At 37.3% G+C, this 25198-nt stretch overlaps 1 protein-coding gene across 1 annotated transcript in view; it reads right to left on the reverse strand.

Annotated features, from left to right (window-relative positions):
- Positions 1–228: 228 nt before the first annotated feature.
- Positions 229–25198, reverse strand: part of TMEM182 (transmembrane protein 182) — a 56436-nt gene continuing 31466 nt past the window's right edge. Inside the window, exons 4-5 of the mRNA XM_025992741.2 lie at positions 18842–18979; positions 229–2489 (exon numbers count right to left, since the gene is read on the reverse strand). Of these exons, the coding sequence (XP_025848526.1) occupies positions 2269–2489; positions 18842–18979 (359 nt within the window). The 3' untranslated portion in view covers positions 229–2268. The remainder of the gene's footprint in view (positions 2490–18841; positions 18980–25198) is intronic.

Below are 25198 nucleotides of genomic sequence, written 5' to 3' on the forward strand. Positions count from 1 at the left end.
ACTTATTGACACAGCACAAACAACTCACCTTCCTTCCTTCCACGGATTGCTGGTAAGTAGATTGGGAAATGCATCTGAATTAATGTGACTGATATGCATTACAACTATGAAATACTTCCAAAGTATGTATCTGTGTAAAAGTGTCATACACATCAGATATTCAGCCAATTGCCTTATGATAAATATATGGTAGCCGCATAAGTGTATTAGAAAATGAAGATAACCATCTGAAATTTATAAATATTCAAACCTTTACTGAAAGCAGCTTGTATGTGAAATTTAAATGACATATAATACACCAGAAAAAAGGCTCCATTCCAAAATTCTACAAAAAGGAATTGTATTTACAGATGACATGAACTAATCAAATACATCTAGCATCGTCTGGAAAACTTAATGGCATGCCATAACTTAATATCACAGTAAATATGCATAACAGAACCCATAATTATTTTTCTAATAATCAAGCCAAAAGCAAAGAAGTAAATGGAGCAATATAAAAATGAAAACAGAAAAAGACAAAGGCAAGTAGCATAAAAAAACATTTATGATATAACTCAGATGGCTTGAGAAACCAGTTAAACCCCTGAAGCTATGTTTTTTTGTCTTGTATTTTTGTGTTTTTTTTGTTTTTATCACATGCTAGTCCTATCTGTCCCTAAACACTAAAATGCCCTCATGATTCTGCAGATACATCAGACTGTGGCTATTCCTCCAAAAATCCCTCCCACTGAAACAAGTTAATGGAAAGTACAGATGTGTCCATAAGACAGGCAATCTCTCCATCAGGAGAACTGCTGAATGGAAAGCAATCGCCCCTCTATCCCACAGCATCTTCTAGGTGGTCACTCTTAATTTGCCTCTGAGTCCTGCCCTAGGTATTCACAACAGCTGCAGAGTAAAACGTTGTGTCCAGAACAAAGCTCTCATACCATGCGGGTTCTCTGTTCCCTCACCAACACCAAACTGCTCCTTGGTGGAGGTTTCCAAAATGCAAATGCAAAGTGGGCTTCTCAGATGGATTTGATTTCAATCAAAATTAGTGCCAAACAAACATCTTTGATATGCAAAATGTCTGCATGTCTACACCAGCAAATAAAAAAGAATTATCCACCAAGCAGCACAAAGTTTTCTTCCAAGATGTTAAAGGAAATAGCAGATCTGTAAATGTTAAAATACCTGTTGTAAAGATGAAGAAACTAAGAGACAATAATTAAGGGAATCAAATGATCAGAAGAACTACAACCCATAAAGTCTTGGGAAAAGTTAATATTTCATAGTCTTTAATAAAGCAAGGCTATTATCATTTCATATGGAAATATTTTGAAAGTTTATAGCTAGTGCATATTAAAAGCACATTTCATCAATAAATTTTCACATGCTGAACATATTAGCATATAATTTTAAATAAGAATTTCAAAATATCAAACAGAACGAAGTACTAAGCTAAGGTGCTTGTTTTTTTTTTACATATTTTCAACCATATTACATATTACAATTAATCCACTGAGCTCCTAAAAGTCCAATCTGCTTTATGTGTAATTTGGTGTACAGATTTGCCACTTTTTTATTTTTATTTTTTTAGATTTGCCACTTTTAAACATAGTTTAAGGTTTCTGTAAGCGTACACAATTCAGTGAATTTAATTAGATAGCCAAACTCCTGTCGGTAAGAAAGTGGAATAAGTACACACTCTCAGTCTGGTTGTGGCCCATTGTAACTGATGTGTTTGCCTGGCTCTCGCCACAAGCACACTGCTATCTATTTTTAAGTCATAAATAATTGGCTTACAGGAGTCAGTGAATATGTATGTGGATATGCATGTGTGTGGAGAAAAGATGGAATAAGTTCTCTGACAACATTTGTTTTCCATTCTTAATTATTCTCCAAAGATTTTTTCGAAGTGAATGCCAAGAAGGAGACTTTAAATCAAAGCTTCCCTGGCCCAGGTAGTGGTGTTATGTCATTATCAGACCTTTGTGACCTGCATGACCCCTAACAGGTGCAATGAAAGGGAGACCCATGCTACCTGCTTCTTTGAGAATTAGGTTAGTGATGGCACCTACATAGGATGGAAACTTGTGGTTATCTGGAAAGATTCTAGGACCTTCTTATTGGAGGAAATCACAAGTAAAATGTAAAAGCAAAATTGAAATACCAACTAAAAAGCTCACAACTAATTCTATGCTGGGATCACCAAAACAAAATGAAAAAAAAAAAAGTTCTGTCTTAAAACCTCTCAAGAAAATGCTTGTGGCAATAGTTGGATTAGTGATGTATTTGAATATGCCGACCAATAACCAGAAATAGTAATCCAGCAAGCAAAGAAAAAAATATCCCCGCCGGGGCCAGAAAAAATGACCAGCCATACAGAACAGAAGGGGTGAACTCCAAGCAGTCTCTCATTTTCATGTTTTTGTAGCCTTCCATGTCAGCCACTGCCTGGACCCAGATGACATACAGCATCACCACCAAGGAAAACAGGATGCCTGAGAAGGACAAAACAAAAGACCTTTAGTCTTTCTGAAGAGGTTTTCCCAAGAATGCTAACCAATCATTTGCCTGATGATATGTCTCTAAAAATACCTTTCTAGCCAAATCACCTACTTTGTGTCATACCCTTTATTATGTGCTTTATATGCACACTGTTATCTTTAATTTTCATAGCATTGAGACAGGTTATGGCAACAAGTACAATGGCAACAGCTGACATGCATTTATTGAGTAGTTACTGTATGCCAGGCTCTGTATTAGGTGTTTGTGAACATAAGAGTCAAAGATCCTGCCTGGAATTTCTTCTAACACTTTCCATCTGTACTATATGCCTGATTTGGGGTGAACACTATAATACATTATAGTATTATACTATATATATATAACTATAAATATAATAAATATATACTAAATATATATAACTATATATTTAATATGTATTTCAATATATACAATGAATTGGCAAAATAGATACTAATGGCCCTCAGTTTTAAGTATGTGCAAACACAGCTACTAATTTTCAGATTTTCAGCTCAGGTCTTTCTGACTATTATTATATTATTATAACACAGCCAACTTGTGCTATGGATAATTTTGTCAATGAAAGAGAAGCCAAGGTAAGTACCAGACAAGAACAGAGATGAAAGCACTGAACTAATGTAAAAAAATAGACATGATTCCTTCAAATTGAAATATAGATGCTAAAGACTGACCTATAGCATAAAGGCAACATTGCCTGGAAAGAATGAGGAAAAAAATTAATGAAAAAATTCTGTGGAATGTAAAACCACAGGTTTAAGAGCAAGAGTCTTGGTAGACAAGAGAAAGAAACGAAAGGAGAACAGACGGAGGTAGGGAGGGAGCACTATGACAGAAGAGCTTTACAAATACTAAAATTTGAGAATATTGCTAAGCATATACTTTTCCATGTGGCTGTTACTGAAATAACAGAAGGGAGCAGCACCATGATGCTGAGCTACAACCCCAGGAAAGTCAGCCAAGCTGATTCATTGGTGAGTGAGTGACAGGTCTTGCATGCATTCAAACCACGCACCCTGAGGGATTCAAATTTATACCTGAGCAAAATATACTTGAGGTCATTTTCTAGTTGCCCAAAAGTTCAATCCAAACATGTCAAGGACCTATTATAGTCTTTGAATTAATGAATGGAACCATCATGCATAAAATCTCCATATTCTAATTGCAAGTCAGTCTGAAAGGTAAACATAACCCTGTGACTAGAAGCAGAGATGGAGACACATTGGCAGGACAGAGTATCTTTTAAGAGCCCAGCCATTAATCACCCTTCTCCAGTTAATTGTGCTCCAACAGTATTTGGGATGTCCTCTCTCTCTTGGGCCATCAATTGCATAAAGAATCCTGAGAAGTACACACAAAAGAAGAAGGGCTCATAAATATGCCGAGGTGAGTCTTAAACTTTCTCATAATCGTGATACGAACTATAGAGCAATGAAGAATCAACAGAGATGCTTCACTAATAAGAAACATTCTTCACACTGTGGTCTGTAATGTAAATGCAAATACTGGAGCACAGAAGAGTGCAATTTAACCACTGAACAACAGCTATGTCAGAGAGAAATAGTAAAGTCATAGCCGGCGAGCAAACTACTTGCAAAGCCGTACCTCAGATGTTGACAACAATATGGCAATGCCATGTGTTGTCGAGCAACTCTGTGCATTTCAATACATTTTTCTGCAAATATATAGACACTGTTCTCTCCTAATGTAAAGGTTTGGCTTAGTTATTTGCATACTATTTGCCTAATGCAAACACACTGCAAACCTTTGTTATTATCTGTTGCTATGTTTCTTATCTCTCTTCAATCATGTGAATCTCTCATGCTTTCAGATATTTTTATAAAAAATGAAAGTTGCTTTTGTGAAAAACCAGTTGCCTTATGCATATTTTCTTTCAAAAGTTGCAAAACCTATTACTGAATTGAGTATTTTAAAAAACGTATGGCAAGTAATCATGTGGATGATTCTTAATAAGGAAGAATTAACTTATATTTTAAAATTGCTGTTATTTGAAGAGCATTTACATCCTGAAAACAATGAAAATAGGCATTTCTATCACTACAATCTTTAATTGTTCACTAACAGAAGAAACTGTCCACTTAATTTATATCATATCAGTTTATAATTATATCTTCCCATGGGGTAAAAGAGTGTTTCCCTACCTATTAAATTGCCAGTATTTCATACCAGTGTGTATATGTGCATGTGTGCACTCACATGCAGAGAGAGAGAGATAGGCAGAAAGAAAATGAACTAACGGGCATTGGAAAGTATTTATACCAAAGGCCAAACGTTTAGCTGATGTGGCAGCAAGACTTTATGTTGGGGGCTTTACATAAGGCATTTGGCCAACAGAAGAGTCAGAAGACTGTTACATAGAGGTAGACTAATGAAACAAATAAATATATTGATTGAAATTAATTGGAGTCATGTTATTCACTGCCTAAAAAGGGAGTTACAAGTTTGAAAAGGAGGAAAACTAAAATAAAGCCTATGATGTTTGTTTGGAATTAAATCTATCAGTGTGAATTTATGGTGATAGATGGATAGATAGATATAGAAGTGTGTGTGTGTGTGTGTGTGTGCGTGTGTTAAGATACACTCGTGTATATATACAAATGCATATATGTCCTGGCTCCGTGTCCCGAGAGAATCTGAGAGCAATAACACCCCAGTTGCATGGAGCACATTAAGTGTCCATATCATGGCTTCTAAATACCAGGAACCAGGTATCTCAAAGACATAGGTGAATCCAGGCTGGAGTGGAAAGTACAAGGTAAATCTGGAATGGCAGATGTGCTCTAGGAATGGCGGGAGTGTTTCAGAAGCTAGCTGAGGGGCTTCCCTTAGCCAGTTCTGAGGCGATCAGACTATCAAACAAATAATGATAATGAAAAAAAAACAAATAATGATAATGACACATGATACCTTACTAAATAAAAGAAAAATCCATGAGCCCACCGTGATATAAATAAATGAATGAATAAATTAGGCAGGGAGAAGGGAAATCTTTTCCTTAGAGAATGCTAACTTATAAATGTAGAAGGAATATTTCAATTAGAAATTACTACTTGGCAATCATTTAGGTAATAATTCAGGCAAGAAACAAAAATGGATGCTAAAACTAGTAAACGAAATTCAGTTGAGAAATAAATACTACACAGGTTCAAAGTCTCTTCCCACAAGACACTTAACAATTGTAAAGGGAAAAACAGTAATTTCATACTGTAATTTTATAGTAAACAGTAAAATTATTGCAAACAGTAATTTTATATTGAAATATCACCAAAATATCCCCAAAAATGATCAAAGTGAACATCACCAGTGGCATGACATATTGATGTCACTAACTACCTTGTAAGATACAATGAGAATAACTGTGTTATTCATCACATCATTGCATCACTGCAATGATACAGCCAAAAATGAAGAGCGTAAATCCAACCAGAAGGAAATATCAGGCACACCAATTCAGGAACATTCTAGAAAATCACAGGCCTGTACTCTTGAAGAGTCAAGGTCATGAAGGTCTAAGTAGGACTTATTCTGGTCTGATGGAAATTCAGATGACATAACTACTAAATGCAAAGCATGTCTCAGGACTGGAGCCTTTTGCTGTAAATGACATTGAGATAGTGAAAGATGAATGGAATCTCTGGGTGGAAAGAGTTTCAACTTCTATGTAAATCTGAAAATATTTCAAAACAAAAAACAAAATGAATGAATAAAAAAAAGCATAGTGGGAATCTGTGGTTACGTGTATAGAAAGTGCATATCCTGGGAGGATGGGAGGAGAGTATGTGTGTTCATATATCCAGAAAGACACATCTTCTTTTGGTGGGCTATTATGACAATTAGTGAACAGTAATATTGCTGATTTGGCCCACCTACCAAGTGGAGAGTCCCATTTGGAGGAACACTAATGTTGGAGGAACACTAATTTGGAGGAACACTAATGGAAAATACTATAGAAAAATCTTGATTATTATCCCCTGATATCTTAAAGAATTCTCATTCATGAAAACATTAAATAATATCTGTCCTGAGTAACAAGTGAGTTACATTTCAAACCCATTTGCCATTATGATTTTAGCAGGGAGAGAAAATATTGCTAATATTTAGGTAATAACTTATTTTTAATTAAGTTATATTTAATTTTGGTCATATTTTGAAAGCATAATTTATTTCCAATTAAATTTTAAAATACCTAATTTTGAAGACCAAAAAAATTAATAAAACAGCTCACTGGAGGCATAATCAAAGTAAGGTACCAAATCCCAAGAAGATTTGTGATAATAAAACCATAGACCAATAATTAAGTCACAAGAATAATGTGTTGGTTCTCTTATTAATTAGCAGTATGGGAAAGAACCATTCGATTGTATGATTTTATATGGATCATCTTACCAAGTTGAAAACTTTTCCCTCTAAATATATGATTTCGATTTGGAAAGCATTTTCTCTGAAACAAAGTTCACATAGTCACTAAGGGCCATTAGGAACGCAATTGCTAATGATAAACAATAAGGAAATGTTCACAATGTGGAAAAAATACAAAAGAATTTACCCAACATCAAGTCACAGACTGAAAAATAAAACTGGATGTCCTCAATATTTCATGGAAACAAATATGGAAAAATAAGGCATAGCATAAAGATTTTGTATACTATATTATAAAAACCAGATTTAAAAACACATTCCTAGGGAAAAGTTAGCCACAGAAATGGAAACTCTTCAAAAAGACAGGCAAATGTCAAACCCCTATATTCTTGCTTAGAAATATATCTACAAACAAAAGCCTGGGCAGCCCCAGTGGCCCAGCAGTTTAGCACCGCCTTCAGCCCAGGGCGTGATCCTGGAGACCTGGGGTCAAGTCCCACATTGGGCTCCCTACATGGAGCCTGCTTCTCTCTTCTGCCTGTGTCTCTGCCTCTCTCTCTCTCTCTCTCTCTCTCTCTCTCTCATGAATAAATAAATACAATCTTTAAAAAAAACAAAACAAAAAACAAAAAAAAAAAAGCCTTTTGGAATAACTGAAAAATAATAAACATGATCCTTAACTGCTTAGGTATAAATTAACTGCCTTTGAAATGTGTTTTAACAACGTGAATCACAGGCAGCTATTGGAGTACTTAGGGAAGAATCATAAATTTAAGATGATTCCATTGGCCTCTTTTAGTCATGCTTGCACACAAATTCAGTGGCAACTCATTTTAGCTTTCAATGGGCACAGGAAAGGCCAAAGCATTCTGTAGTCAAGAAAATGCATTATGAAGGAAGTTAAAGTGAACAGTGAACAATACATTAGAATCAGAAAAAAAATTGCCTTTTCTCCCACTGTAGGCAGCATGTACTCTAGAGACAGGGCAATATCCAGCAAGCACATCTAGAAAAACAGAACTAGAAAGCAAGCTTCATAAAATTTTAGGGATGATAGCATCAGCTTACTCCTTGTGTCTATTTTCAGAGGATGGTATGAGGTCTGCAGTCCCAAGGTCAAACCATCCTGTGGCATAATTCAAAGGGATACCCTGATAACAGGTACAACACATTAGGATGAAGACAAATATATCTTATAGCAGGGTAAACATTCCAAGGAGGTGGAAGGAGACGAAGTTACTTTTCCAGGGGGAGATCCTGGGAAGGCAGAGAGAGGATTCATGCTAACTATAGAAATAAAGAAAAATCTGGAGCATGGGTAAGAATGCAAAGGATAGTAGCACTAATGGAATGGTAAACCTGGGTCTGACATGCCCAGAAGGAAGATCAAAAAGGAAGTTTGATAAGCTATGTATTTACTATCATTTTCTAAAAGGAAACAGCAATTCACCAAGAAACATATAACAAGTGCCTTCTCGGATCTGCATAGGAGCACTGGGCAGCGTAACTGACCACGTCCCCACAAGGGGCCTTTGCAGAAGACCCACAAGTAGTCTTCATATAAACATTTCTGAAATCAGTCCACACTAATATTTGAAGGTACTATATTAAGCCCCAATAGTTTGCAGGTTGTTCTAATAGGTAAAAAGCCTTCCAAGTTCATTGTTTCTTTCTTTTTTAACTGAGATGTAATTTATATAGCGCAAAATGTAGGAGTTTTAAGTATATGGTTTGATGAGAATGTATGGTTTGAGAAATGCAACCATCAGTGTAGCCACAATCCATTGAAAATAGAACATAGTCATCACTATCATCCTAGAGAGGTTCTGCATGCCTCCTCACACCTCTTCCCCAAAGCATCTATCAGTACAGCAGAGTTTTGCCCTTAGAACCTCATAGAAATGAAATCACGACAGTGTGCAGTTTTTTTATCTCTTTCTGTTCATACTCAACATGATGACAGAAAACTACCCATGTCGTGCGTGTGTTAGTAGTTCCTTCCTTTTTACTGCTGCATGCTATTCCCGTTGTATGAATAGACCGCAATTTGTTCATCAATTTATCCTTTGACAATCATTTGGGTTCCTTCTCGGTTTTGGCTACAATGAATTAAGCCACGATGAGTGTTTTGGTTCATGATGCTCAAACTCAAACATAGAATCTTGAAATGATGGATACATTTCCTCAGACAAATGATTTTCAAAAAAGAAATAGGCAACAACATCTTTTTATGAACCATGATTTTATGTCAAACTGATAAAATGACGCCGGGCTTACAGGTGCTAATGGCAGTGACCTGAAGCGCACCCACTCAGGCTTTCCCCCACACCCCTCAGCCCTCCTAAGAATACAGTCTTCCCTTCTCTTCCTCATGTATCCCTTTTGTCAACAAAACTTTTGACAGCTGCTCAATAGTGCTCACAGTGCAATTAAACTCTCCAAGTGCTTGGAGCATGGGGATGTTTTGTGACTCTTTGTCTTCTCAGTTCCCTGATTCTTATTTTTAACTGTCATTATGTATTATTTGAAATATACAAAATATGACATATGAATGAATGTTATGAAGTTTCATTATAAAATTAACCCCTGTGAACTGGTCTGCAAGGTAGGAACCAGATGGCAATCCTGCATGTTTGTCTTCTGAGACTTCTTTGGAAAGACAGTTGCCCCTCAGGTATCTAGGGAGTGTCTCTAGCCTTTAATTTAAAGGATATAAAAGTACAACCAAGGAGAAAGAGCTAGACCCTTCCTGAGAATGAGCAAGGGTTTAACCTCTTGGGATGGAATAATAGTGCTCCTTCATGATATGGATGACATTGGAGTCCATAAGCAATATGTGTTTGGGGCCCAAATTCATAAAAGACTTTGAATAATGCCTGCAAATTACAATTATATATAGGGTCATGATATTTATGTATACGTTTTAAAAATAGAGAGTATTAACTTATAAAATGTAAACACTGAATGCCGCAATATTTTCAAACCAGTTTGTCATGTATTAACTTTTCATATACTAAGAAGCTTAAAAATTGCAGTGTTTGAGACCTTTTTCAACTTCTAACAAACCAATGTGTCAGGTTAAAGGAGGAAACATGATATGAGTGTAGGCTATTCTCATAGATCCATTCCAGAATCTAAAATGCATACTTATTTTTCAAACATTACATGATGGGGAAGGAAAATTTGCCAATTCTACCTTTTCTGAAGACTTGTTAGACTTGTCATTACATCGCAACATACTTTCAAAGTAATTATGTATCTGTTAGTTCACTCACTAAGTTAGTTTTTCTGGGAAATACATTAGAATGTCTTAAAAATAATTGAAATTGTACCTTTTAATAGTCCTTCGTTACATTAAAAGCTATACCTTTCTCTTATATTTAAATTGTGCTAATTTTTATATGTCATATTTCAGAAATTTTAAAGCTGCTCATGCATAATGGTCAACCATAAACAATTTCCACTCTTCATTTTCTTAAATTCAATTTCCACTGATGTTTTTCTAATTTTCTGACGCAGTCTGAACACCTTATATAACTATAACTTCATATCTGTATATCTTCATTACATTTATTTGATTTCCAAATATTCATTGCTATCCAAACTTTACCACACACATTACTGTACAAATATATTAATTGACTCTTCTCTTTCATTTTCTGGCCTCATGTTTTTATTTAGTCAACCACACCTATATAATGTCTATTGGAATTCTCAAGTATTTATTACTTTCTTAGATTGGCATAATCATTGTAGGCATTAAACACCCTGTCTATCCAATACTCTGTACTCTCTTGAGAAACAATTATTGATAGAGAATGATCCTGAGGGTTTATCCATCTGCACAAGTCATTAGGGATTGCATCTGGAAAGTGGATTTTCATTTAACTCCAAGGAAGTGTTTACTCACAATAGATGAGTTTCAAAAAGCAGGAGGTGGTTGAAGGGCATAGGCCTGGACTCTAACTGCCCTGGTTTAAATCTTACCTCAAAGGTATACAGGCTAGAAAGCTTTATACTTGACAAGCTGAGTAACCTTGAGCAAGTTCTATACTTCTCTGTGTCTCAGTATCTTTTTTGGTAAAATACAGATCATGCAGGTGCCTACTGCAGACAGTAGTCATGAGATTAATGGAGGTAACACACACTAGGCGAGGTGCCTGGAACAGGGCAAGCGCATAATAAGCATTGGCTAGTTTTGTTATTATCATTATTTTTATTGAGCTTTGGCATTAGCTCCTGATAATGGCTAGTAAATATTATTCTCTTAAATCTTTTAAAGCGTCAGAGCTTCTCATATGACTGGGCTATTTCAGGACTAGTCAAGAGGCAAGGGGATAAACCACTACAGTGCCTTCCAGTCTGAGATTTCATGAGAAGTGCCCATGTCTTACTAGAATCTTCCACCAGGTGGCACCAGTCACCCCATAGGCCCATCACGACATTTTAGGAAGGTTAACAGGTGAATCCAGACCTGTGTTCACTTATACATATTAAGGACATTTTCTGTTTTAAGTGTCCAGTAAGCAAGCTTTCTGCCCATCCCCAACAACATTATAGTTACAGGAAGTAAAATTCCTTCTAGGACAGACTTAGCATATGTCAATCTGGTCATTCAGGGGAGTCTTACTAATGTATTTCTCTTTTCTACAAGTAAGTATAAAGGGTGGGAGAAAAGGCCTCAGGAAATTCATAAAATTTTCAGTAAAAAAAGCAATATGCCTTACTCATTAACCACTAGCCATTTCTGAGCAAAGTGATTATTTGGGAGAAGGGTATGGAATAAAACAGAATATTTGCAAAGAAATTAAATCCCTTGCAGAACTAAGTTAATAGTAGATGTTAATGATACACATACTTTAAAAAAGCAGAATGAAGCAGATGGAAATTCATTCTGCCTTTCCACCATACCAAAAACTAACCCCAAACTAGATATGCCATTTATAAACCAGAACGAATCTTGTCGTACTACACATCTGAAAACTCCCTTTCAATGTGGAGGTTAATTATATCCTATAATAAAATATCATGTGAGTAAAGGCATTTTAGGCCTACATCTCTAGTTCTCAGAAGAACCACACAAATACATTTTTAAAGGGGAATGGGGACCATTTACTCATGTTTGCAGTTCAAGGTTTTCCAAAAAGTCCCACTAAAGCTGTTACTGAGCTGACCTCTCATACCCTAGATTCATCTGGGCAAGGGCTGGACCATCCTCTCAAATGTCTCCCATAAGGACACATATGCACAACCAGCCCAGGTCAAAGTAAAGACTTAGGAGCACAGGTCTCTCTACGCAACCACTCTGTGTCTCTTCTTCACATTCCTCATCCCTTCTCCAGCCTTCATTTGACTGAGGTATTGGAAACTCACAAAACTGGGTCTCACTCATGCCCTCTGAATTCTTCCTCTGGGAACCTGCCTCTTCACTGTAGCATCATACATCCTATCATACTGGTGCTCCGTTCAGTACTGAGTGGGGACAAGTCTGATCCTAACAGCCCGTTACACACATTCCAACTGATAAGCAATGTGAGGAAAAATAAACTTTCAAAGAAGTATCTGAGAAAGAAAAGTTATATGCCTTAAAGTATTTTTGTAAATGAACATTCTTCAGAGCTCTTTCCTCTTTAATATTGACCAACACTGATTTATTCTAGCACTTGACATTTCTATGAAGTGACATATTGAGGTCATTAAAATTCCACATCAAAATTGAAAGGAGGCCTTACCACATTATTATATTATCAATATCCAAAACAATGCTTTTCTTGAACAAATTCCCAAATATGGCAACCAAAGGCACAAAGCCAGGGCAAGAAGCAAGTAATTTTAGAAACATAAGAGTGACTGGTTCTTCCAGAAGTACTCAGAAAGCACATCTAGTGTACAAAGCTTTTGGACTGAGCAAAAGAGAAGTAAATCCAAGCTGCTGTTTTGTGTTTCATAAAAATCGGAGACAGGAATTCTAGTACAACAAGCACATTTGGCTCACGTATCAGTAACTTCCAGTTATAATGAGTCACGCCTTTGTTTCTGTCACGTAACTCCAACAGAACAGACCTATGAATGAAATGTTAAGTCCTGGACTTTGGTGAAATGTTCTGTTCCCCATTGGGAGGTTATGTTGTGGTTTTCTCCCGAAAGCCTACTTTTGGTGCACTAAGAAAGACACAGAAGCTTTAGAAAAGCCATTCTGGCAAGCATTCACTGGCCTTCCAGGCCTGTTCTGCTAATAGAGAGGCCCCTTTGCTTGTCCGTGTAAGTGGCTGTTTATAGCCTGGATCTCTCACTATATAGACATGGAGACAGCAGGTGCAAGTAGGGAGATGCGTGTGCCTGTAAGTTTAGAATGCCTGCCTCTGGGCTGTCAGCAATTCTTCCCTAATCCCTTCCTGCTCATGGTCTTCTGTTTCCTCTGCATATTCTTCTCTTGCTCTACTTTATCTAGAGGAAGGTGTGAGGAGCATGGTACGACACTGAATTCTTCCTGGAAGCCACGTGTTCAGTTTCAACAACAACAACAACAAAAAAAGAACATTTACAATATGTCCCTTGGCTGCTGTGTCTTTTTTTTTTCTAGGATTAAGGTGAAAAAGTATCTTGTAGTTTTCATCACATCTATTTTATCTCATATAGAAATAAATATGGTTTACTGATGAGCTACTACAAATTCCATTGATCTTTTGAAAGAAAAGGAAAACAAACCACAAATCCAGTTTAATTCTGATTCAATAGTTTATATTAAAAAAAATAGTTTATATTATATTTTGTAGTCAGATTTTTATATTCCTGTCATTACTGCTCACCTTTTCTATTCTACTTTTTTTTTATTCTTTTTTTTATTCTACTTTTTTTAAGAGGGTTCACATCACTATAGTTTCAGAAAGCACTGTCCTCCAGATCCAAAGGGAGCAGGGAGGGGTCATGAAAGGATGTGCTTCAGACGGTTTGTCCCACATGGCAGAAAGTTTTAAAAATTCACCCCAAATCACTCAGTTTGTATCCCTGGTGACCAGTAATGGCTTGAGCAACAGCCTTCTGGGCAAGGAGTATACTCTGTGGTCACAGAGTGGGGCAGGAGTCAAACCACTGCTTTGCCGCCAAAGAACTAATTGTTCCAAAGGGCTAATTACACAGCAGAGGTACCCTTTGCTTCCATTAATGCATCCTGCGTCTGGAATAAAGGCTGCTATCTTCCTCTGGCTTACAAGATGTCCGTGTAGTCTCACCAACTTGAGGGTCTCACAAGGGAGTTAGCTGAGATTCAGAAGCCTTTCAGGCACCTCAACCCAGGAGGGACTCTGTCTAGCACTATATTCAGCAGAAAAATGTAATCTCACTTTGTCACTCAGGAAAAGGCTATTTCAATTACAAAAGAAAAATATTTGTACCCTAATATGGTGGGAAATACTGATTTCAAGTTTTTACGGCTTATTACCTAGTAATGTCAGTATCCCGGAACTTCCAGATCACATCATTATTCTTTCCCGTACACTTAGAAGTCTTACTCATGCACAGCAATTCCTGTATTGATGTTGCTTTGCCCAGGCACTAGGAATATTCAGCTATGTTTAATTTCCTCCGTATAACTTAAATGTTTTATAGTGGTATGCTCACCCATTCTAACTTCTCCTGCATCTTTCTTATCACCTCCAATATCAAAGAACTAGGAGAAGACAAGTGTCAGCCCCTTTGGATCGGAAAGTTCTCTGGGAGTCCACATTAAAACAAATTTCAGAATTTGCTTAGTTTTTATAGAGTGTGCGATGAGATTCACTGAAATAGGTTTGGTGTTAATAACATCCTGATGATTACCATGCACTTGTTCCAGAACTGAACCTCCTCGGGGAACACATGGCTTAGCCTGCTTGAAGAGGAATCTGCCCAACTGCAAGGAGTGGCAACATATGTCCTCCAAACTTTGCTCTAAGCCTGTTGACAGAGCAAGAGGAATACCATGGACCCCGCCCCTTACTCATACCGACAACTGTGACATCAGCATGACTCAGTCATGCATGGAATGCCCAAAAACGGTCTTCTTACTAATGCCAAAGAGACTTCATACATGCACACACCCAGCATTGGCCATTTGGAATTTGGCTATTCCCCATCCTAAAGCCATCTGTCCCAATAAAGAGAGAGTGTGCAATCTTGTTTGTGGCATTGATAAAGCTGCCACGGCAACCCCAGGCCCAAGCTGCACCTGTTCCTAACTGCCCAGCACAGCACAGAGCGTTGGCACAGGGCAGCATGGGAGCTCAGTTAGGCAGGGAATGACAAGGCAAGCCATAAAAAACAAAGAGATTCTAGAGTACCAGACACATAAAACGAGATCCCTTCATTTTGAAAATATAAAATCTAAACAAAGAAAGCATTCTAAGTTCAATTCAGTTTAACTCAGTAGATGACTATGTGCATAGTTGCATACTAAATGTGATACACAAACATTTGGCTGGCCGAAAAACCTAGTGTTTACTATATATTTTCTAAGTGTTCATATAGCATATAAGTTTCCAACTTTGATTCTGAAAGGATAAGTTGCTTATTAATATTACCTGAGAATCTTAATAATAAACAATGAAAAGATTTTTTAAATTCTTCTATCAATAAGTACTGAAACTTAAGAATGATTTATTGGCCCCATAACCACCTTATAGAGTTGTTTCACTGTAAAAACTGCCTCTAGACTGTAAACTTCAGTTATTCCTGAGAATATCACCTTTTCTGCCCAAGCTAATTTTGTCTCATCCTACAGAATTTCTCTCTCTGTTCTTTGGAAACAAATGGCCCTACACAAACAAAGAAATCTGCCATGAAGGAAATTAAAAGTCAAGTTTGAAAGGAAGTGTCCTCATAATTGTCCAGTTTGGTTGTTTTCAGAATGGGTCCCAGAATACCATGGACACCTCTCAGTTCCCAGGGGCCTTTTACATGAAGACCTGAGCAAGGAGAACCCCAGCCCCATACCCACACAGAGCAAAGATTCTCCAAAAAAAAAAAAAAAAAAAGCCTCACTGGTCACAGGCATGTGAGTACAAACTAAATACTTTATCTTCCTACAGAGTTCTCAGCCAAATGTAATTCTTTGGATATACTACCTTCTTGCACAATTTAAAAATGACCAACTTTTTTTTCAAAAGCACTAAACACACACAGGGACACACAATTCTTTGATCAGACTAAACCAAAAATAAGAGTGTTTCTGAGTTTAAAACAACTGTGCTGTCCATAATGTATACTAAACTCACACTATTACAGTTGACCTTTGAACACTGTAGGGTTAGGAGCACTGACCTTATGAAGTTGAAAATCTGTCTACAAATATCTTAACTCCCCAAAAACTTAACCATAGTTGAAAATTTGCCTATAACTTTTTTTTGCCTATAACTTTTTCTTAAGATTTTATTTATTTATTCATGAGAGAGACAGAGAGAGAGAGAGAGATACAGAGACATAGGCAGAGGGAGAAGCAGGCTCCATGCAGAGAGCTCAACATGGGACTCCATCCTGGGTCTCCAGGATCATGCCCTGGGCTGAAGGTGGCGCTAAACTGCTGAGCCACTCGGGCTGCCCTGCCTATAACTTTTGATATCACAAAGACTTAAGACTTAACTGTAGTTAAAAATTTGGCACAGCGGTTTAGCGCCTGCCTTTGGCCCAGGGCGCGATCCTGGAGACCCAGGATCGAATCCCACGTCGGGCTCCTGGTGCATGGAGCCTGCTTCTGTCTCTGCCTCTCTCTCTCTGTGTGTGTGACTATCATAAATAAATAAACATTTAAAAAAAAAATTTCCCTGTAACTTTTGACTCCCCTAAGACTAAGAGCCTACTGTTGACCAGAGAAGTCTCACTGATAACAGTCAATTAACAGTATGTATTGTATTATATACTATATTCTTACAATAAATTAAGCTAAGAAAAGAAAAGAAAATGTTATTAATAAAAATATAAGAAAGAAAAAATAGATTCACAGGATTGTACTGTTTTTATAAAAAAAAAATTGTGTTTAAGTGGACCCACACAGTTCAAACCCATATTCCAGGGTCAACTGTATATATTTCCTTTGTTGGGAAAGATTTATAAAGAAAGGTAAGGAATGAGAAGAAACAAATATTTACACACTCTAGCAGACAGCTCTTGTTTCTGGGAAAACCATGGAAAACCATGTACCTTCACAAGACCTTTGAACAAAGTAAAGGTAGAATGTGGTTTGCAGGAGGAAAAACTATTTGGCTCAGAAATGTTCAGTTTTATGGCATATAAGGGGTTTGGTCTTATGGAATTATTAATTAAAGAAGACGATTATAAATTGAGATTGATGTGAAAGAAGCCTGATACAAAAGGCCACACATTGTATGAATCCATTGATATGAAATTTCCAGAATAAACCCAAAAAGATAGAAAGTAGATGAGTGTTGGGAGCCTGGGTGGCTCAGCGGTTGAGTGTCTGCCTTTGACTCAGGGTGTGATCCCAGAGTCCCGGGACTGAGTCCTGGGATTGAGTCCTGCATCGGGCTTCTGGCCTGGAGGCTGCTTCTCCTCTGCCTGTGTCTCTCATAAATAAATACATAAAATCATTTTTTTTTAAAAAAAGAAGATAGTAGATGAGTGTTGACTCAAGCCCAAGGGGAGGAAAGGAGAAGAGACAATGAGGTCTCTTTGTGAGGTAGTAAAAAATATTCTGGAATCAGAGAGTGGTAATGTTTGCACAACTCTGGAAATGTACTAAAAATACATTTTTATACTGCATTATATACATTAAAATGATAAATTTTGTAGGTAAACCCAGGCCCTTGAAAACAAGGTCCTTGGAAAACTAGTGAGGAAAGAAGTGAATAAAAGACAAAAGAATGACAGAATGGGTTAAACAGGACTCTTATTCACAGGGTGGGTTTGGGTTTGGGTGGTTTTTTTTTTTTTTTTCTTTTTTGAACTCTTTGGACAGAGGATCCATATCTGATTATTCTTTTTTATTCCCTCTACAGAATTAAGCACAATATTATGGACTAGGTATGCTTCAAGGAACTGTTAATTGGCCATCAATTAAATGATGACGGACAACATCAGGAGCTGTCTTTGCAATGATTTAAAGAGAACAAAGCTATCTATTCTATTTCTTTCCTGTCACTACCATTTCATACAGAAACACTTTGTCCTTCTGATTTGATGCTACAAAATAGCATAGTCATGTACAATGTGGTCTTAGTCATAGTGAAGTTCGTCTCTTTTTCTAAAACTGTTACCTTTACAAATCATCTGTGCTTATATGTTTTCAGATTAATGTTCTAGCTTTTACTTCCCAATTAAATGAAAGACACTTAACATTCACAAGATACACCTAGTCAATTATTTTTCTATTTTTACTAAGATCACTGTAGCAGGCATTAAAAAGACTAGTTGGAAAGCTGACTAAAACAAATGCAGGTTTTGCCAAGGACAGAATGTGTTTTGATAACACACATGAACCACAATTTAAAAAAGTGAATGATGACATTGTAGAAAGAGACGCTTTTCTTTTTTTTTACCTGTGATAAATAAATCATGCCAGTTTGTAATTATCATCATGGGGCTATCTTTTTAGGAATGCACAGAAAAGTTCACACATATCCTGATGTTACAGAGAGACATGTTATGAACCCATTTTACGGATAGAAAAGAAACAGGTTAAGAGAGATTAAGGAACAGAACTTTCCCTTCCCGTGCTGTCTTCCTACAACGTGGATACAGGGAGCAAATGCTGTGGAGCACACAGGAAATGCTAAGTCCCTGGAGGAGGGTCTGCATACAGTGGGCACTCAAACAATACTGCATATGAATATCATTGTATTACTCCTAGTAGAGGCCTGAAATCTGAAACTAGAAAAGGAAAATATGAGGATATGGAGAAAAACATGGCTGGAAATCACACTTTTTGCCCTGCACATACCTGCAGCGATGTACCCGCCTCCACCGGCCTTATAGAGAACGTGACTTGTGAAGGGGGCTGCACAGATGATCAGAAAGCTCGCAGTCACCACGGCGACGACACCCAGAAGCATCAGGACTGCCCAGAAACCACGGTAAACTGGAAACCCCAAGGGGAAAAGGAGAAAAGAAAAACGCATTTAGATTGTGAACCCCACTTAGACTGTACCAGTCAGTTTCTTTCCACTTTATTGTTCTGATTTTAGCCATAGCAAGTTAGAATCCCAAGCCATGGGTCCTAGATTATGATCCAAAGGAAATCTTATTAGATAACTCTATACTTAGTGATGTCAACCTTCAATTCACTCATCCTTGTTATTTGTACCCCACACACTCTCAGGACACTCTGGGAGCTCATTTTCTGAATATATTTTCCATTTTAGAAGTGGAGATGTTCTAACATTCTGGAAAGAGTTACCCTGAGTCCGTACCTAGTTGAGTCACAGGTAGGTGTTTCATACCAAACGTACAACGACATGAAAAGGCATTCACATTTACCAACACTGCTTCTTACAACCACTATCACCCCCTAGAGGCTAATAATCACCCCAATTCCCTAATAAAAAAGTATACTTCTGTTTAGACTGTGACTTTATTGGAAAATAGTCTTCAGGTAATAAAAATGGCAAACAAAACAAAAAATAAAAGTTTGTACAGAGATTTTAAATCAGATATATTTAAGGCATACTACTTTCCACCAATATTTTTCTTAAAAAGACTCAAAATGAGAAGCGAGAAGTTAGAGTGGTCTCTTAAGCATGGACCAACAAGGCTGAATTAATGGATGCAGCTGGTGATAAACGGATTGTGGGTTTGGTGATACATAGTAATCAAATAAAGAGGAATTCTAATGATCATTTTTGAATGGGATAATTACCGATCTATTAAACAAATTCATCATTTCCCAAGGGCTACAACACTAAAATAAGTTCCTTTTGGTGTAAATGAGGGAAAGCTCCATAAAATACATTAGTCAAATTACATTTTTTAATGAAAACATAGGCTTTATATAAGAAAGCAAAAAATGATTTTTCTCCACAAGCCCACCTGGCAAAGAAAGAAATGTGCCCATCAGCTGGAATCTTAAAGCAAAGACTATGGCAAGATGGAAATTTGTAGGAAGGAAGCACTGCATTTAAATGGGAAAGGAAGGCTGGAAATGTTGTGTGGACACGTCTGAAAGACAGGAGTAAAAGGCCGGCTTATACCCCGCATGCCCATGCTGTTCACTTGACAGTGGCTTCCAGGTTTGCAGTGCTAGGAATATTCTATGGCTGCTTTCAGGCTCTGCAGGGTGCCAAGCAGTGAAGGAGTACTGATCATATTTGAGCGTGGGAAGAGTGGCAGACAGTGAGCCAAACATGTGCCATCCGGGTCCTATCAGAATTTGCTAGAGAATTGGCAAGCTTCACATTTTACATTTTCATTCACATACACAGAAAAGATTTCCTGCACATTGGTGAGCCACACATTTTAGACTTGTATTCCCTTCGTTTACCTAAATGTCTATTATGTGGTAGGTTCTGTGGCAAGTGCTAGGGGTGAAAACGTGATTAAGAGCCAGTCCACGGAATAAGGAATAAGGAGCCCATTCTGTCGCTCCCCTGACCACAACTAAAATGTGGACACACATGGCAAACAACCACCTGAGGAGTCTGAAAAGTAAACAACAGCAAGTGTATTCAGGAGAGAAGTCAAACCTTAAGGAAAGATAAAATTGGCTACAAAGAGTTTTCAGAGTATTTCCTTTTTTCCTCCTGGATTTGGCCTGAAGGCAAGCCAAATTGGGAACTTTATAAAAGGTTCAAACAGCAAAACAAAAACAAAAAACCTGGAGTTAAGATTATTATTCTGGCTAGATCAACAGGAAAGAGGGTCAGGTCCCTATAAGCCAGAGTATGGGGAAAGTCCTTGTGTTGAATTTTCTCTTTTTATTTTCCCAGGCAGGCCTTAAGGCCTCAAAAGTAAATCTACACTGCTACCCCGGGCATGGGGGGTGGGGAATGGACACTTAAGATCCCAAATGATGATTCAACGTTTTGACTATAAGAAGCAGAAAAATGGGGTGCTTGGGTGGTTCAGTGGGTTGAGTGACTGACTCCTGGCTTTGGCTCAGGTCATAATCTTGGGTTGTGGGATTGAGCCCCACATCCACTCCCCCTGCATCAGGCTCTGCGCTCAGCGAGGAGTCTGCTTGAAGATTCTCTCCCTCTGCCCCTTCTTCCCACTCATGTGTTCTCTCTCTCTCTTTCTCTCTCTCAAAAAAAAAAAATCTTAAAAAAAAGGAAGCAGAAAAAGGGACACCCCCCTCCCCAGTTTGCAAAGGGTGAAGGAACCACTGCTATGGGTTTCCTCTTTCTTTCACTGCATTGCATGAAACTGGGCCATGGCCCAGGAGGCCAACTCTGAGAAACTCATCTTCCCATCCATAAAAACTGGAAAAGTGGGCCCTGGAAGCCTGAGGAGTGGAAGAAACCCCACAGACGAGAGAGAGAGCCAGAGAAGAGAATCTCTAATCTGTGTTTGATCCTACGCAAGTGATGAGTTCATGCTCCAAGTTGTACATGCCCAGAAAATGCCCAAAGAAGTACAATGATGGTTTTGAGAACTAAATTACAGTATAAAAATCACCCAAGTACCAGAATAAGCCCTGAGTGATATACAAGCCCCAGGCAGACCCAAACAGCATGGCAAATGCATTGAAAAGTGAACTGATCTTGACATGACTATCACAAAAGAAAAGGACAGATCACACAGGTGGATTGCCTGTTCAAACAACAAATCAATATTCTCCAGAGAATTTTCACAGTATGCCAAGTCTAACGATATAATATTCAAAATGTCCAGGTTAGAATCCAAAATTATTTGATGTACTAACAACCATGAAAATCTGACTAATATCAAAGGAATGAGCAATCAGCAGACGCCAACCCAAAGATGGTTCAAATGTGTGAATTATTACACAGACTTTAAAGCAGCTACTAGAACCATTTTCTATGAACTAAGGTGAACATTCTTGAAATGAATAAATGACAGAAATTCTTAGAAATAGAGTCTATTAAAAAAGAACTAAACTGAAGTGAAAAATATAATATCTGAAACTTAAAATCCATGAAATGAGCACAATAGCAGAATGGAGATGAGAAAGACAAGTGAACTTGAGGTGATAACGGTAGAAATTATATAATCTGAACAACAGAAAGAAATGAAATTGAAATAAAAAATGGCTAGACTCTCAGAGACTTGAGAGACAATGTCAAAAGATGTCACATTTGTGTCACTGAAGCCCCTAAGGCAGAGACAGACCATATTGGTACAGAGCAAACATACATAGAAATAATGTCTGGAAAATTCCAAGATTTGCTGAAAGATAAATTTATAGATACAGGAACTCAACAAACTCCAAAGAACATAAACCGAAAAAAATCAGCCCAGACACATATTAATAAAATTACTGAAAACCATAGATAAAGAAAAAGTTTTGAAAGTAGTCACTGGTGGTTGGGGTGGGGTGATATATTAAATCCAGGGAAACAACAATCCCGAGGACCACATTTTCTCATCAGATATGATGGAGGCCATTTTTAAGATGACAAAAGAAAAGAACTATCAACCTCAAGTTCTCCTTCTAGTGAAAATATCTTTGAGGGATGAAGATGAAAAAAAGCCATTTCTCAAGGAGGAAGACAGAATTTATCAAAGCAAACCTGTTCCATAAAGACGTAGGAAAAGGAATTTCTTTAGGTTGAAAGAAATGACACCAGGGTACCCTTGAAACTTCAGGAATAAAGGAAGAGAAACAGTAAAGGTGAATATCTGCATAAATATAGCCTACTATTTTTTCTCATCTTAATTTCTTTAAAATATTCCTGCCTCTTGAAATACAAAAATATATTGTCAGCACAGTACGATAAAGACATGAAGGTTAGAATCAGATACTCTAGAATCAGAGTAACTTCTTTACCATTTACATGTGGTATAACCTTGGACCAGTTACTTAAGCTTCCTGAACCTCTCTCTCTTTTGTAAAATACAGATGTTTGTATACCTCCTTTAGAGTTATTAGAAGAGTTATTAATAATGTATGTGAAGTGTGTGACATACAATAAGAAATCAAAGAATGACATTTATTTTGTGGTTGCTTTCATTTACATTATTATTTAAATTGCATGAACACTACACAGCATGTGGTACTGTGTTCAGTAATAGGAAAGTGAATTACTTCCCTCAGAGAGCCTTAAACACTGTTTTTGTATACCATCGATGTCTGGAAATCCCTTTAGATTCCTGCACACAGTGCAATAGAGAAGTTGTGTTTGACATACTGTCTCCCGTGGGAAGTTTCCTTGTCTGCTAACCTCTAAGAAGGCAGGGGCCATAACATGTGACTCTACTCCTAAATACTCAAAATACAAACAAATAGGGTCAGATACCTAACACAAAGACAGCTCAAGTAGGGTGACCTCTGGCCCATGTCTTATGACCTACGTTTTGTAAAGATGAGTTGGGCCCATCATTGTGATCCCTGGAAACCTGGACAACTGGAAACATGAGGCGATTAGTAGCAGGGCTGAAGTTTAAAAATCCAGAAGAGCCATATGCAGGCAGGAGAGCAGGCATTACAAATCGGGCCACAGAGAGGACAGAAACAGCAGGACACGCCTCTCCACAGAGAAAAGCTGAGGGACTCAAAGGAAAGAAAGCACCTGGTGAGGGAGAGAAAAGGAGCAAAACAGAAATGTGGATGGATGCTCCTCAGAGCTGCTGTTGCTCCTGACAGCTACCAGTTCCTGTCCTGTCATTTGCTCTAACAGAATAGCCTGACTTTTGATTCTGAGTCCCCTGTAAAAGGCAGGAGCGACAGATCTGTATTTAAGGGAAAGAAGAAGTTGTTCCCTGAAAAGTTGTGACCATACCGAAATCGCTTCCAAGAGAGTGATTCCTTATTGCAGTTATGTGTGATTTATTTTTCTGCTCGTCCCTCAGCATTCAAAAGTGTGTTAACTTCAAGTTTATCTCAAAATTTTTTGGAACTTCCTGTTCCTTAGCTAATTATATTACCTACTTCAAATATGTGAGACACTTTGATTCCAGAATTAAAATGTTCACTCCTAATTAGGAATCATCTTATGGAATTGGGTAGAGTTCTTTCACCGTCTGACATAAGACTGAGGCAATCAGAGAATCTTCTACATAAAGTGAATTAAGTATATGTGTTTTGAGAGTCAACATGATATTGGGTCCTCCCACTAATTGTGTGACTCTGACAGACCTTAGTTTTCTAAGATGGAAAACAATATCTGTCACATAAGCTTATAGAAAGAATTGAGAATATATAAGAAAAGTAGCTGCATGCAGTTAAATACTCAATACATTTGCTATTACTCTTATAAATTACTACTCACTCTGTAATAAAATGTCCTTGTGAACAACGTAGTTCACACACAAAAGATATCTACCAACCTCATGGATCTAGGATGGGGACAAGCTTTCAGTTCTAATATATCTACACCTTTGAAATTTTGTCAGGGAGGATGTTTTTGTTTGGTTAGTGGTTTGTATTATGACCCCTAGATTGTGAATTTATCTCAGAGAACACTTCATTTGTTTCCTTATTCCTTATATGAGCCCATTAAAACTGCGAAATTTTGTCTTTGAAATCTTTGGACCATGCCAAGTGACATCATCTCCAAAAATCCATTTGTACCATTAATTACAAGTCAGTGCTTAACTTACACAATATTGGATTTCCATTAATTCCTATTAGAACACGAGGCAAGATTTACAATGTAAATAGATTCACATGTAATCTATATTATCACAATTTGGATTAATTAAAGAAAAGCGTCATCTGAATCTGTGAAAGGCCAGAATTAATGACTACTTTTAAAGCAATGAAGTTCTGTTGATTCTAAATAAATTGGTGAATTGACCTGACAAAGTGCTCCTTGCTCGAGTGTTGTAATGAGGATGAGTAGTAATTAGTCTAACAACAGATGTTATAGAAATGGTTCTTCTAGAGTTTATTTTCCTAAATAGATTAAGCTTTTACCCAGGATATCCTGAAACAGCCTATCAGTATATTCCATGCAAGTATGTCACTTCATATTTTTATAATTTTATAATATTTTCACTAGTATACAGTTATTTTCTTTTTCAGTTTTCATTAGTTTTAGTCCTGAAGTTTTCATTTCAGGACTATCCTGTTGCTTTTTAATGGCAAAAAAGACATATCAAGTCATTAGAGATTGTCTAGTTTGTTAAATAAGAATGTATACGGAATGAAAAATGTTCACAATGCATTTTACTCATAAAAAGT

Source organism: Vulpes vulpes, chromosome 16 (genome assembly GCF_048418805.1).
Source record: "Vulpes vulpes isolate BD-2025 chromosome 16, VulVul3, whole genome shotgun sequence".
Classification (NCBI taxonomy): Eukaryota; Metazoa; Chordata; class Mammalia; order Carnivora; family Canidae; genus Vulpes; species Vulpes vulpes.